At 35.8% G+C, this 16,401-nt stretch overlaps 1 protein-coding gene across 2 annotated transcripts in view; it reads left to right on the forward strand.

Annotated features, from left to right (window-relative positions):
• mroh1 (maestro heat-like repeat family member 1) overlaps positions 1-16,401 on the forward strand; it is a 39,499-nt gene that overhangs the window by 10,355 nt on the left and 12,743 nt on the right. Inside the window, exons 10-29 of one of the 2 annotated variants that reach the window (XM_073811570.1) lie at positions 795-873; positions 2,083-2,196; positions 2,351-2,424; positions 4,473-4,595; positions 4,903-5,010; positions 6,536-6,680; positions 7,167-7,210; positions 7,569-7,710; positions 9,148-9,200; positions 9,592-9,699; positions 9,824-9,943; positions 10,705-10,827; positions 11,179-11,325; positions 11,997-12,023; positions 12,762-12,884; positions 13,353-13,432; positions 13,550-13,688; positions 14,530-14,625; positions 14,705-14,809; positions 15,386-15,521. In XM_073811570.1, the coding sequence (XP_073667671.1) occupies positions 795-873; positions 2,083-2,196; positions 2,351-2,424; positions 4,473-4,595; positions 4,903-5,010; positions 6,536-6,680; positions 7,167-7,210; positions 7,569-7,710; positions 9,148-9,200; positions 9,592-9,699; positions 9,824-9,943; positions 10,705-10,827; positions 11,179-11,325; positions 11,997-12,023; positions 12,762-12,884; positions 13,353-13,432; positions 13,550-13,688; positions 14,530-14,625; positions 14,705-14,809; positions 15,386-15,521 (2,086 nt within the window). The remainder of the gene's footprint in view (positions 1-794; positions 874-2,082; positions 2,197-2,350; positions 2,425-4,472; positions 4,596-4,902; positions 5,011-6,535; positions 6,681-7,166; positions 7,211-7,568; positions 7,711-9,147; positions 9,201-9,591; positions 9,700-9,823; positions 9,944-10,704; positions 10,828-11,178; positions 11,326-11,996; positions 12,024-12,761; positions 12,885-13,352; positions 13,433-13,549; positions 13,689-14,529; positions 14,626-14,704; positions 14,810-15,385; positions 15,522-16,401) is intronic. The other variant, XM_073811571.1, reaches the window with a different exon arrangement.

The raw sequence follows: 16,401 nt of genomic DNA on the forward strand, positions 1-16,401 counted from the left end.
CAAGTCAGTTCCCTATAATGATTTGTTTAGTTAAATGAAATAGCAGCAGAAAATATCATTAATATAGAAATTAATAAATATATAAAATATAATTTGGAGTAAATTTGAGACGATACAAGAAAACAGGTGTCTCAAGGTTAGATCTACACAATTTCATTCATGAATATGACCTGTTTATCATTACCATCCTCCTCTACAAAGTAATCCCCTATAAGATTTCTGATTTGGAGGCAATTTCACCGAGATTGATATCATATAAGCTTTTCAGACTATAAGCTATCTTCTGTACTTCACTCTGTCTGAACATGTGCATCATACTGCAAGTACTGAGCGTGTCATATATTTAGAATGAGAATTTATCACGCATCAGCATCCCAAAAATATGTTTTTCTTCAACATTTAAAAAAAATAGGACTAATATCTTGCCAGAAGTTGGGCTAAAAGTGGATAAGCTGTTCCTAAAATTTCGGTGATGACAAAAATATCCTCACAGAAAAAAACTGGCTAAAGTCACAATTTTCATGCCTTGCCTCCTGGCACTGGCCTTGTGCAATTTGATATTATGGTGTGTTTTTACTTTCTGATGATAGAAAAACGGGTTCCTCAAAATGAATGATATAAGAATTGTCAGGTGTTTTTGTACCTAAGGTGAATACAGAGATGATCAAAATCCAACCAGACCCAACCAGATTCCACCCTATACAGACATTTGGATTACTATAATGATGGATACACATTAAGAAAATGTTCATAAAGTATTTTGATATTGCTTTAAATCCTCTTTTTTCCATCAGATATGTTCACCTTTGGACTTTAAAAACCCCCCAACTGTGAAAAACCACAATGAGGTGCTGCGATGCTTCAGTATTCTTGGTTGGTCTCCTTTACACTTTATTTTTGTTTTTGGTTCATTTGAGATTAAATGGCACATAAAATTGTACAGCATTCATAGTGGATTAACACTGTCGAACAAAAACATTGTGTTACTAGCCATGCAGACATCATTTGTGAAGTATTGAGAGTTGCACCTTTTCTTTGACATAAACTTGGCAGAAGGTTGTATTTCCAGTCAGCTGACTGCTGTAGCATGGTCATGTGTTTAAAGAGAGATTAGGTTAAAGTGCACACTAGTTGTCTCATCCAATCAGTGAGTTGAAATGGTATGGTCATGTGTTTGCTGCAGATTTGGGGTGACACAGACCAGCTGAATCTTTCTTATTAAGTGTGTTTCAATGGGATGTAAGGAGCCTTGAAGTTGTATCAATCGTTATATTATTAAACAGTGTATTTTTCAGCTGTAAAAATATTTGGTTACTCGAGGATATGTTCAGTGTGTTGTTTTGGTTTTATTCATAGGAGGTTTGAAATTATGGTATTTATTAGTAACCATTACAGCTATATAGAGTATTGAGCTCAGGGGTATACAACAGGGGTCTCATAGGCAGCCCATGGCAGTACTGCGGGAGGTCTGTCAATAACATTTTGATCTTAAACTTAATACAAAATAATCTGTGTGTGTGTGTGTAACAGAAATACCCTGTAAAAGTAACTTTAAACCCCAGTAGAGTTGAGCTAAAATTTTTCGCTTTACATTGTTCTTAATAACATTTTAACTAAGTAGGATTGAGTTAAAATAAATTGAATGTAGTAAGTAAATGACCCCGTACATCAATAATAGTTACTGTAGTGGCTTTGCAATGTAAGCTTCATAACAAAGGTTATAAATACATTATTGTTGGACTGCATGTATGCTGTTATAGGCAGGGCTATGCATTAGAATAGACAGTTTGATATAATTTTTGGGTTCTGCTTTGTTTCTTTATCCACCAAGGGGTCCCTGGCCAAAAAAATTAAAAGACCTCTGGTTTAAGTAACGCAGCCAGTGAAGGGTTTCTATGGGCTATTAATATACTGGATCATTTACCAGACATTAAAACCAGACACCATTGCCTAATGTATACATAAGTTGTGGTGGTTGATTTGCTGGCTCAGAACCCTGTCAAAGTCTATGACGGTAATGCAAGGCGAATGTGATGAATTGCACTAATTTTTGCTTTTATGTTTGGCTGCTTTTGCCCAAAGCAAACACGTTCCCCGACCGTCTGATGGTGTTTGTTCTCCAGAGGCTGGAGAACAGTAATGAGAGGAACAGAATGGGCTCTCTGGCTGTGCTCAGGCACCTCATCAACTCATCCAGTGAGTTTTACACATGTAATCAAATGCTTTATTGCTTCCTTACTGAACAGGACACTTTCATCCAGATTGTCGGGCTTATTTTTGCAAAGATCTGTTTTGCTGAGTCGGTCATGTTGAGACCTGAAGGTTTATGGTTGTATTCTATCCCTTTAAGCCTCCACTATGGAAACCAAAAAGCATCTCATTCTTGCCAGCATCAGACAACCTTTGGCAGACCACAGCAATAAGGTAAGTTGATACAGTATATATTCCTTTACAGTTGAGTCCTGATGTCTTTTTACTAATTTAAGTGCAAAGTAAAAAAAATCAGGTTTATCAGCGGATCATTTTTTAGTGTTACTTTATTATGCTTTGATGGCAAGATTCACATAAGCCGTCATGGACTGACTTGGAGTTTGTGCCGTGTTTTCCAGCAACATTTTGGGGCCTATTTTAATGATCTAAGCGCATGGTCTAAGGCGTACGGTCTAAACAGGCGTGTCCGAACCCACTTTTGCTAATTTAACTACGGGAAAAATAGTTCAGTGCCAATCGCACAGCCTAAAAGGGTTGTTTCTATTTTCTTAATGAGAAATGGGTGTGTTTTGGGCCTAACGTGCAATAAAAGCCAGTTGCGCCTGGCGCTGTGCCTAATCCCTATTTAGAAAGCGGAATTTGAAAAACTAAGCGGAGGAAGAAGACCTCCAGTTTAAGATTAATCTTTAAAAAATGTGTTGTTTTTATTTGTGTTGACATGTATTATTTTTGGATTAAAAACTTTAAAAGCCGTGTTTTTCAGTCATGGAAGTAAAAATAGCAGGCTTTTAATTGCTGTAAATGTATTGATATCTTACATAATCATTGTAATCTCATAAAATAATTTGCAAATATGCAAGAAAAGGTTTGTACTCTAAAAATACTAAATTTACAAATAATTTACAAATGTGCGGAGAGCCGTTTCAGCACTCGTACAGCGCCATGGGTATTTTAAAAGCATTACTTATTTTTCTCATCTCACTATTTCCTCGGGTACAAAGTCATCATATACAATAAATCCATGTGATAGCATTTAAAAAAACATTTAAAAATAGATGCATGTTTAAAGCAAAGCATTTATTTACTTACCAGGCTGCAGGTGAAGCAGCGCCTTCTAACATCTCATAATCGGTGCTCATTTATGTCCAAGATACTCAATAATAATCTTTTACATTTAAATAATTAAATTTTTCATATTTAAAAGCGTTTCTGTGCTGCTGCACATCCAAGTATAATAAGCAAACCCGCGTCGTAGTCCAGTTTATAGGCGCATATTTCTAACGCGCTCATTAAATAACAAAAACAATATTGCGCCATAGACTTTAGACCAGGTTTTTGTTGGTCAATGGCGTAGTTTACTTTTGTGGCCACAAAATTGCAACGCTCCAACAATGCGCCTGAACACACTTCATTTTCAGACCAGAACACCCATGGGCACAAACGCATTTGCTATTTAAACAACGTGGCGCTAAACGTGAAAATTGCGCCGGGTCGAAACTAGCAAAAAAAAACTTGCATTGCGCTGCATTGCGCCAGGTCTATGATTGAGCCCTTTATCTCATAAAAAATCTTTATTTGTGTGCTTAGACTTTATATTCTCCTAATATGATATAAAGTAGTGGCCAAATGTTATGCCCTGGGGTGGGATTTGTACAATATTTGCTTCTGATGCCCCATCAGGTTACATTAAAGTTAAACCATCAATATATGAGGTGTGGAAATGGACAAACAATAAACTATTAAGGTATTTATTGGCCAAAATAATTTAGCAAAAGGCAAGCTGCAGCATTTTGGAGAATATGGGTTTTAATTAAATCAAATAAATAAATCTAATCATAGAAAAACAAAAAAACTTATGGGTAATAAAGTGAACATTGACTAGAGTTTTTTCTGTTATTATTAGTATTTGTTCATTCTCCTTTGTGGCATTATATTGTACTCATTGCGCTGTGCTGTCTCTTTATAAACTTTGCACGTGTGTTGTGTGTAATGTTTGGCCAACCCACCTTAAATTCTTCTCAAAGCTGAGCTTTAGTTTTTAGTTCAAATGCACCAAACCAACATATGCATACCAACATTTTAATGCATCTTATATTAATAAAGAGCAAATATGTCAATTGTTCAAAGTTGGACATCACTTTGGACCATTACTATATGTCTATTGTGCATTTTATCAGCATTAACTTCATGTATAAAGATGGAGAATAAATTTGCAGGTGTTTTGGTGAAAAGAATGAAAATGGTAGTTTTTACCTGTGCAGGTAAAGAAGAGCGTTGTGCAGGTGATCAGTGCGATGGCTCATCATGGATACTTAGAGCTGGATGGAGGAGACCTGCTCGTCCGATTTATCATCCAGCATTGTGCTCTTCCAGACACTTGCAATGTATGAACAAACTTTAACAAAGAGCACACTTCATTGTCTTAATGCAAACCTGCTCTCAATTTCTTGCATGAATGTGTAGCTGCTAGTAAGGGATATTTTAGTGCCATTTAATAAAATAATTTCTTCAACACTTTTACAGTACTGCTTTCTAATGTGTTGATAATAAAGTACCAGCTTCAAGTTTTTCATTTTATATTTTAGTCCAGACCTTTCATTTGAGTTATCTTAAGTTATCTTTATTTCTGTTATCTTAAGCATTGCCTTTGTTAAACTGATAGAGTGATAATTTCTATTGATGTTTATACAGCGAGGACAGCGACCACCAGACCCAGAAGAGGTGACCAATGAAGCTCTGCGAAGCATGTGTGACAACACGCTGCACCTTTTCACTACTACAGTGGGACAGCTTACTGACGTGAGTACACAAAACCCAAGCATACGATATTTGTTTTGATGTTTTTTCCGATCTGATGTCCAATGCAATGAAATGCTTATGGCACATTTAAGGCAACGTTATGATTGACTGATATTGTATGTCATTTGTCAATTTTTTATATCCCTTGACCTTGATAAATGTCCAGCTGTCATTTTGTAATGCAGTGAAGAGAGCTGCCATTCAGGGGAAATAACCTCTAGATTCAGGATTAGGGAGGGAGGAGGTGTTTCACACATCACCAGAAAGAAGTACTTATGCGCATAGATTGGTAAACTGATATTAACCTGTTTACCAAGACTTATCTGTTAAAATAAAGACATTTATAAACCAAACAGAGTAAGCTACTCCTGTTTATTTGAACAGTTGTGTTAGGTTTGATGTCTTGTGAAGATCTGCATACTGTAGGGTATTAAAGTCGCCATGAAACGGAAGTAGCGATTGCCTTATTTTCCCCGTGGTGACGTATATCCGAATGAAACGGCTTTTGAGATGAAATAAGGCAGGGCTGGATTTGAATTTGTCCATCGAGATCTGATTGGATCGTTTGAAGTTGGGTCGTGTTGCTAATTGCTAATCACTGCGATCTTCTCCCGGACCCCGCCCACCTGCCATACTTTTGACCGGAAGTGAAGAGAGATCGTTTTGAGGAGGGGAGGAGATTTGCATTTTTGATTAAAGATTATGAGCACACACGAATTTTTAAAAAATAATGAAGCTCACAGATAAGTCATTTGTTAATAATACCACACTATTAAAAATACATATATAGTTTTTCATTTCAATTTCATTGCGACTTTAACTTGGTAGCTTTCTTGTAGCTCAACTGATAAAGTATGGCACTGGCAACACCAAGGTCATGGGTTTAATTCATGCACTCATTAAATGTACTTAAATTCAGTCACTTCAGGCAAAAGCACTTGCCAAAGGCATAAATGTACTTCAACAATCAGCCATAGAAATTGATCCTATCACCTGCCATTCATGCTTGTGTCAGTCCCACTACATTTACACACATCCACTCCTGCAAGGCATTTCTCCTAAAGGCAACTGAATGAAAATCTCTGTCATACTTTGAGAGATGAGCTTTACAGTCTTTTAACAGTACATCATCCTAACAGCCAAAGTCAGCAGGCCCATCTCTGCACTGTAGCTTGTAAGCTTGAGTATCTAGAGAGACATTAGATCTTTCTTTCCTGTGGGCTTCCCAACATCAACAGCAAGCAGTTGACATGCATCTCTCCACAATAGACAGTGGAAGGCAGTTTATGTGCCGATGAGACTTTCTCCGTTCTCCTCCAAACACATTTGAATGATAACCAGGAAAGTGTCAGGAGACTGATTATGTATGATGGTTTGGAATGAAAAGGTGGCACGTCTCCCCCCTCCCCTACATGATGTGATGTTCAAAACAATTACACTAGATTTGATCACTGCTTCCTGATTCTCTTTTGATTTGCAGTATTTCTTCTTCCTCTCAAATGAGTTATTGTTTATCTTTGTGTAGGTTCTGTGGCCGATGCTGCTTTGCTACCTGACCCCAAACCAGTATTCCAATGCCACAACCCCCCTGTGCAAGAGTTTAATTCTGCTGGCCAATAAAAAACATGCAGCACAAGAGCCCAGCTTTATCATCGACTTCAATGCACAAGGTGCGTGCACACATACACACACACATGATCATGATGTCATCGATGCTCTTAGTCGCAGGCACTCGGTTATTAAAGACAGAGGTTTCCACCGTCGGACCCAAAGGAACTCAGAAATCACACTGTATGTCTCTTCAGCACTGCGGCAAAGCCAGCAGCAGTGATTAAACATAGGCTTTAAACTAGATTTCACTTACAGACGTTTTGTTTTCATTGTAGGTCGTTTGCTTAGCTGGTATCTGGTTCTAATTAGTTAAATGAAAAGTGGTATTTATTATCTGAATTAAGTTTGTGGGGCAGAGGGTAATTGTTTCTTACGCTGACAAAGATTAAATTGAACTCTAGCAGGATAAATAAGTCCCAGGCTCAGTGATTATTTATTCGTTATTTGTAATGCTTTTGGATCATGCGCTGCACTAATGGGTTACCCTGGTCTGCCCTCTTTCTGTCTTTCTATCACTGTCTCTCTCTCTTTGTTTCTTTCTCCAGGCTCCAATCTTCCCTCACAGTATATTCTGATGATAAGGCTCTTGGTAAGTATTGAATTTAAAGTGACTTTTACTGCATGACTTTTTTTCACAATAGTTAAACACATGATATAGCTAAAGTTGTATTGCTAGGAAGTGTCCAATGAAGCCCATGTTTTCTTATACTGTAGCTGTGTGAATAGACCTAATAAAACAGATATTTAATATTAAGCTAAATATTCCTGTTATCTGAAGTCATACAAAATAATGTGCTTTAGTGTAAAAGTGAATACAACACAACAGCTTTACTGTATATGGTACATGTTTTTATAAAAATTTTTGATATATCTACTTTTTGGCTTTGATTCGTTCTTATCTGATTAATTTTGTACCAATAGAAATGAATGTATGTTGTGTTTCTTAGGTTAATGCCTCGTTCCCATTTCGGTGTAGAGGGCATGGTGTTCCCTCTCTGAGTCTTCTCAATGCAATAAGCCCTAACATTCACCCTAAAGTCAAACTACTATGGGATGACCTAATTCCAAAGTTACTCGATTACCTTGAAGGTTGGTTACAGTGTTCTCTATAGCATTGGTTATCAATCTTGTCCAAGGGGACCCACAGCTCTGCATATTTTGTATGTCTCCCTTAACTGACACACCCAGTTCTGTTCATGGATTGCTCCCTTAATGAGCTGATGATCTGAATCAGGTGTGTTAGATAAGGGAGACATGCAAAAAGTGCAGGGCAGTGGGTCCCCTAGGACAAGATTGAAAACCACTGCTCTATAGGGATGTACTTTCCAAGAAATGTTATTAATTATTTGATATTATTTGTTATTAATTTATAATTATTCAAACACACTTTAACAGACCTTAAACATTATTTATAATAATAATAATAATAATTATTATTATTATTATTATTATTATTATTATTAAATGTGTTGATCAATTCATCAGTAATGGTACAAAATCCTATGGAGAACTACAAATATCACATCCACACAATAGCAACAGGTGCAATGGTACATGATGCACAATACAGTTAAAAAGTTTAGGGTCATTTGAATGATATTTTTTCTTGATCTTGAAAACCCTTTTTATTAAAAAGCATTTATCTGAAGTAGCTTGTGGAGATCAATACATTTATTTTTATTTGTAATGTTATGCATGTACATATTGACTTGTATATGCATAGCATATTAATTTCTTTTATTACAAAACAAAACTTATACTTAAAAAAAAATAATTAAGAGAAAGCAGACAATAAGAGGCTAGAATAGATGAAAACTCATTCAATACTGATTATAAAGCATTATAAACAAGCTTTAAGAAGCTGGGTGATAAAATGCCTAGAAATAAATAAATAATTTCCCCATCATTTCTCTAAAGCAGTAGTCTTTTCATGGAGTCTGTGAGTTGCCCACCACAGCACATTCTATTAATAGCTTAAATTTTAATATAAAAGTTTATTACATATTTTCTATATTAGCTTGGCTTCTTTTATGTATGTTAACATTTTAAAAAATGATAAAACTTATCAACAAGTAAAATAGAATAAAATTAACAAGTAAAACAAAAATGTTTTGAGTAGACTATATTTTTAGGGTTATTACCCAACAAAGATGTGATGTAAACAGTATGCTATCTTTTGTTAGTGACTGACTCCCTCTAGAAGTTGTGGATCTTGTTCTAGTTACAAAGTTCTTGATTTTTACTGCCAGGTTTCAGTTTCAGATAAGTGTTTTCTTAAACCACAACCACTTGTTCTTGGAGATCTCACAAGACAACCAGATGTTAGGGTTAGGGTCCAAGATTTAGCCAAAATCATATCTAAGAAAATCAAATCAGATTTTGCATCTCTTAAATTTTCCAAAATAGTTAAATGGGATAGCTTTAAACTTCTATATTGGATATCTTATTACATTTACTTGCTTTTTCCATAGTGTGGTGTACAGTATGGCATCATCTCTAAATCTTATGTGCTCTGTTTTTTATCAGAAAAATCAGAAGAGTCTTTGGACCAAAAGAATTGGGAAGAAAGTTTACTACAGGTTTGTTTGATTGTGTATGAGTCTGTCATTTTGAAGAATGGTCAAGGGATATTTAAGAATAAAGTTGTACAAATGTGACCCTGTCTGTGATATCCAGGCCTCACGATGAGATTGGGAGTATTAAGGTTTGATTTCAATCATTAATTTCACATTAACTTCAATCTTTGACATAACCTTACTCGGTCAATAAAGATGTCAAGGTTACGTCTTTACAGAATGTTCTTTACATTATACTGTAATTTTAACCAAGTAAAGCCAACCGTAATCGCAAAAAATGACTTATGCTGGGTTTTCACAGACTGGGTCACAAATGTGAAGACTTCTAGCATTAAAGAAGAAAAAGCTGTGCTTAGGGTGATTAACAAGTCCTTGCTTTCTGATTGTGATGAAGCTCCTGTCTAAAACCCTGGCAGTCATTGATGACGGGAAGTGGACCGCTCAGCTTGCAGGTGAAGCCACACGATATCTTCCTACGTACAACAGCTCAATGGAGGAGAAGGTGTGTTTCTATTTTTTTATAAGTATTATTACCATTTTAATAATTCTTTTGTTTTTATATGTTGTATATCATGCATTAACAATGTCAGAGAATCACATTCAGCTTGTGAATCTCTTGTGTTTAGAGTTTTTTGTACAGGTGTATTGGTACGATTCTTCAGCAGTGCTGTAATAAAGAACTGGTCAGAAAACAGATACAGGAGATCCTGATCAACGCTCGCCACAATGATACAATCGAAAGAACGGTGTGTTTGTCTTTAAGTTTTTAAATTGACTAGTTGTTGGGTTGTCTCAAAGACTAGTTGACTAATTGGTCATTTTCCAGCTCCCTCTAAAGTTAAACATTTGATTCTTACCGTTTTGAAATCCATTCAGCTGATCTCCGGGTCTGGCGTTACCACTTTTAGCATAGCTTAGCATAATCCAATGAATCGGAACTCTTCGAATAACTCTTTGGTTATTTTTGAGCGCTATGCTAATGGTCTAATCAGATTCTGTGGATTGTGCTAAGCTATGCTAAAAGTGGTACCACCAGACCCGGAGATTGGCTAAATGGATTCCAAACGGTAAAACTCAAATGTTTAACTCTAGAGGTGCTGGAAAATTAGGATATTTTAAAAAAAAAAAGTGAAGTGTCCCTCTAAACCCCTATAGACTGTTTTTAAAAGTTGATCTTTCTTTAATGGAACAATTTAAGTTCATTCTCATATAACAAAATTTGGTAAAAGCATGTAAATAAACAAGCTGACATTAACAATCTGTATGTGGAATACTAGTCAACAATTCTGTGCCATCTTTAATTAAAAGTAAGGTGATTCTTCTACTGTACTATAATGTATATTGGTCAATATTCACACAGTTATTATGACTGAAAATACAGATCTTCTGATTTTTAATAGTAAATCTATGGTACCAATCCACTGTTTAAAAATGTGAAGCTTTAGCAGTCATCTAAAAGTCTCCAATTTACCATAATGGGAGTAACCGACAATAATTGTTTTTACAGGGTGTTGCAATGGGAATTGGGCTGTGTGCTAGCAGCCATCTTGATGGCACTCTCAAAAACTTGGAAGAGTTTGGGAAATCTGACACTTTCAGGAAAGCCTCAGGGATATTTAGTCTTCTCAAAGTAGGTCGAGATTTGTTATGCTTCTCCCAAAGTGCAAATCCAAAATGTCTATTTTTTTCCTGCAGCTCAACTCATGGAGCATTACATTTACATGTATGCTTTTGCCAGATGTACATTGTGTCAGTTCATGTGTTTTCAAGAATCAAACACACAACACGGGTGTTGCAAGCTCAGTGCTGTACCACGTGAGCTACAGGAACTGCAAAATCATGGGTTTATTTTTTTAGGCATTATAAAACAAGAGCTTGTAGGCTTGTTTTGGGTAAAAGTGTCAGCCAAATGGATAAATGTCTCCCTAATATTGTAACCTCCAATTGTGTTACCATATTCGCATATTATCTTGTTTTCCAGGATAAAAATGATGTTGATGTGGAGAAAATTAAAAGCACACTGATTTTATGTTATGGATACATCGCACTAAATGCACCAGAAGATCAACTCCTCCCTCGCCTTGATTGTGACATTCTCCATAACATCTCCAAGCACTTTAACACCAAGGTAAAAACATGGGGTCGCATTCAAGTAAAAAAGACAAGTTAAATTCTTCAGACAACTAGTTTGGAGAGTTTGGAGACCAAAAATTAAACTTGACCCTGGTTATATTGCTTAAGATATGATTTTAATATTTTGTGTAATCATTTTTAGTGTATTGAAATGTTTACGTGTTTGTTATTCTGTTGTGTCAGGTAAATCTTTAATTGATAGTCTCCAATCTAAAATTAATACATTAATCATTTCTTTTTAGTTTGATGACATTGAAAAACAGCTAAAATATGCAGTTTGTGTCAATTTTTTTGCTAAATATGTCCTCGGAACGTCCTGATACATTCACACTCGGTTGCTTTGAAGTCAGCAGTTATTCGACAGTTCGATCCAAGTGATTTTAATGCCAAGGATCATTAATTTTCTTTTAAGTGCTGATTCATGCTGTATCTTGATGTAATTCATACTACATATTGCTATTTGAAAATCATTTTACTTGTTACAGAACCATGTTGGTCATTTTATTACAATTTACAGTATACAAAGGGCTATGTTTAAAGAACAAAGCCATTTCAAAATAAATCTTAATGTACACCATTATCATAAAAGAGGTATTGATTGTTTATTTTTTTTAAATGGATCATGTTTGTGAATTAAACTGGATCATTACATTTATTGTCGTACAGGTTCTGGGAATTAAAGTAGAGACCAAGGTACCGTGAAGGGAAGCTTCATAAGGACCTTCTCTGACCTTTACATTTTTCCTCACTTCTTTCTCTTCAGTCTTGCTTCTGCAATCACAAACTTTATTGAGCTTCAAATAACCTTTTGAGCTTCTCAGAAAACCATATATGATACTGAGAATGTATCATGACACTGATATTAGCAAGTTTATGTATACAACTCTTGCTATAGATGCCAAGATTTGTATACAGTGTTTTATAAGGTCTGATTTCAACAGTATTTTATAAAATGATAGCCTTTTAACTAAAGTTGAATTTTGAGAAGGTCAAAAAATGCTTGCTTGATAACTTGATAACTTTTGTCTTACTAAACAATCTTATATTCTTGGTTTTCTGGATCTTAGGTGGCTTTAATTCACCTATTCTGATTTACACCAGCAAGTTTCTTCAACCACTTTTTCCACTGATTCACAATTACATAGTTGCAAATTGTGATTTTATAATCTTAATAGCAGTGTTTATACTACTAAGGTTGAGATTTTTAAGATGATTAACATAAAAACGATTTTGTAATGAGCATGCTGTGTAGCAACTATGACCAGGATAACAAATCCTGGTTAGGTTGTAATACTGACCAAGGGTGGCTGGCTGGTTCTGGGAAACTCTAAGTTTGATTCAATTTGCTTGTGTTATTTGATTGATATTTGCCCTGTTCTGTTTGTGTGTGTCTGTCTCTTTATTTTTGTCTGTTTTGTTGGCACTTTATAGGACCTTACTATGAAACTCAGTCTTATCCACAGTGTTGGACTCATTGCAAAGGCGATCAGCAATTCTGTCCGTAAACAGGGTTTCCAGTTCTCCCGCAAACATGAGCTGATGGGTGTTATGACGGTAGGAAACTTCATTTAAATCTACTAGCGTTTTACAGGCTTATAATGTACATTGCTCTACCTTGAAGTTTGCAGTTTCATTGGCCAAAGTTTAAAAGATGACCTGAGTGCTGATGTTATTATAAATTAGCACTATTCTGTGATCATCTTGGAGTCATTAAATGACATTTAAATGCATCAAATGTTATATCTATCTGTATCTATTGACAAAGCACTTAAACGTATTTGTTAACGCAGTAGGGTTACAATGTAAGAGAATAAGAAATATAACATGGACCATCAAGTTTCGCAGAAACCTATGTAAATTAAAGCTTAAGGAAAACATACAATTAAATGATTTGCTTAATTTTTATGCTTATAATTTTAATTGTTATTAAAAACGGCAAACAAGGCATATTTTCACTGCTGTTAAGACTGTTGGATCACATAGAAAATGAACATCTTTGACTTGTCTCGTGTTTTACTGCAGGATTTTATCAAAGCCGAACCAGCAGATGTCATGCGGACCCCTGTTCGCTATCTAGTTTTGACCACATGTGCCAATCTCATGTATCCTGCCATGTTATTTTATATTTCATCTGTCAATGAAAATGCATAAGTGACTGTTGTATGCCATGTTTAAGATCAGGATTGTAATTTTTAACAAAACTTGACTCAAACCTTCAGAAATTTAGACCCTCCGTTAACAGAAAACGAAAACTTTGAGTTGCTAAAAACGTGTGTAAATGGAGTTTATGGGCTTCCTACTTCAGACACGCCAGATAAAGGTAAAGATGAAGAAGCAATGGATCCACAGCAGAGAAAGGTCAGTGTAAAATGTATTATATGTTCAAATCCCTGCAAATGTCTCAGTTTCCACTGTACGCTTTTAAGCTGAAGTGTGTAGTTCCTGTGCCACTAGCATCACCAAACCAAATCACTGACAAGTTTCACAAACATTCCCTTAATCAACCATAGAGACCGAGCGCAGCACGTTTTTGGCTTGTTAGCTGTACACCTTTTCACACAGCAGCTTTTAGGCATTATTCTGTTTTTAAGTTTTATCTGTAAATAAGTTTTATAAGCTGTTGACCCAAAACAACGAATGTTTAAAGACACAACAGTGGAAACAGGCAACTTTTCATAGTACTTCTATTAGTAGAACTGCGCCCACTAGAGGGAAACGTAGTCGGCGATCCACTTTTTTCTCTTTAAAGGCTGGGTTTTACGGCTCGACAGCTTAGAAAAACTTTTTTTGGGTTTTTTGGTTTGTTAGCTGTACATCTTGTCACACAACAGCTTTTAGGCATTATTCGGTTTTTGTTGTAAGCCAGATATGACAAGGAGGCGGCCTCTCGCAATACAAAGTCAATAAAGACGGTTGGATTGTTCCTGCTCTATCTCTATTGGTTGGAGAAACATATCATACTATTGGTTAAGCCAATTTGACTGTGTTGGGTTGATTGGGATATTTTGAAAACCACAGTTTTCACTTTTGTAAGAAATTGAACCTAAAAATGCTTTTTATTTTTAAAGTTGCCCAGATATTCGAATATATTCGGATACATTGCATGATATTCGAAATCCGTTCGAATTTGATTTTTCTCAAAAGTGACAACCCTAGTAGAGATAGTGTTATACAGTGTGTAATGTTCTGTTTCTCTCAGGTTTTATATTCAGACACCTTTAATGCTCTTCATGAATTGCTGAAAAATGTGTTACGCAGAGACTTGAGTCCTGATGGTCTTCAGGCTGTGTTCAAGGTAAAGAAGCTTTGATGTTACTCTTGTTTGAGAGTTTCTATTTGAAACCCATTTATTAAGTGCTTTTTTATCTTTTCAGCATATAGAGAGCTGGTTGTGCTCAGGGCAAGATTATGAGCGGGAGAGGGCAGTGAACACCACCGCTGAGATACTAAAGTTTTATTTGGACAGTCTCAATGTAAAGGTAAAGAACATTATTAAGTACGCAATGCCTTAATTTAGTATTTCACGATTCTTTTTACTTTAGTTATGCTAAGGTAGTGACCCAAATCATAGGGGCGATTTCTACTTAAAAAAACTACTTAAATGTCCTAAACCCTCTCTGGGAAACTGCCCCATAATGTTTAATAATATTATACAAATATGAATGTTATTATATTTAAATGTATGCGTATTATTGGCATATAAGTATTTTTTTAAAATGGCATTGTATTGGTTTACAAATTTCTATCTGCAGTAATAGTCTTTGAGTTGTTGAATTGCTCCATTTAAGACCTTGACAAATCTCTCACTTTCTTTAATGTCCACTGGGTGTTTTATAACTGTGGATATAAAACATTTACTTTAAACACCTATTAGTTTGATTCTGCCCATGCTTAAACTTTAAGTGGGATCGTTTATTTTCTTTTTCTAAAACCCTCTTTGGTTTCCTTCAGGCATTGACTAATGAGACATGTGCGTTTGGAGAAGAATGTAGGTAAAATCTCATTAGATCTCATTCTCTGTGTTGATGCCTCGCTCTTTTTCTCTCTTTCCTTAGAACTTGGTGACATTCCATAATCTGGGAGCTCTTTTGGGACGTCTGGCCCCACGATGCACAGACCCACACCCTGAGGTCCGCAGGGCAGCCATAGACTGTGTCTACAGCCTGCTGTACATTGAGCTGCGCTATGAAGGTACTGCCCTGTTTTTTCTAGCACAACCTTATTTACCTTAAACAGAAATATTGCTATTGCATTTGTTGGTATAGAACAGTGGTTCTTCTCAAACTGGGGGGTGGGATGTTTAAAGATGGTGGATTATGAGATGGTGCAAGGGGGCCCAAGTTTTATGACATTTATAAAAAAAAATTAATTTATCATAAATTCTGTGTAATTAAAACTTAAAAATTTTTAAGATTGTTTTATGTCATGAATTTTGGTGAAGGGATGCACCCTACATAAGTTTGAGTACCACTGGTATAGACGGTTTCAGTAGTAACAACATAAACAAGCGGCTGTCGTGGTCAACGTGTAACTTCTGGTAAACTCGGCTAAGAATAAATAACAATAAAGTACTTTAAACGTATTTTATTTATATAACAAGCCAAATAAACAACACATAGATGGTATTGTTCAAGAGTTCAGTTTATCAATTACTCAGACCACCAAAAGGGGACAGAGAATGAAAAATCATTTTTACCTTGTCTTTGTTGAATGATGGTAGTCTACCCACATTCACAAACATACAACAAGTGCTAGACATGCTAAACATCTCAGTCTCATAGAAATTCCTCTTTTAGAAATGTCAGCCAGAAAACAGGCCAATCTGAAAAACTGATGCTTATGACATCACAGGCATCTCACTGCCCCTCCACTTTAAAATAATTGGCTACATTTTTAGAGTGGCAGCAAAGTCAGCCAATCAGTAATGAGATTGCAAGTTAAGCCAGTAGGGGGAGCCAAATAGGTGAAAAACCACTTGTTTAAAATCCCCCACCCTAATAGAGCTATCTGAGAGAGGTTTTTAGGAAGCTTCTAAGGCATTACAGACCCAAACAAAATTTTTTGTCTACCT

Source organism: Paramisgurnus dabryanus, chromosome 13 (genome assembly GCF_030506205.2).
Source record: "Paramisgurnus dabryanus chromosome 13, PD_genome_1.1, whole genome shotgun sequence".
In the NCBI taxonomy this organism is placed as follows: domain Eukaryota; kingdom Metazoa; phylum Chordata; class Actinopteri; order Cypriniformes; family Cobitidae; genus Paramisgurnus; species Paramisgurnus dabryanus.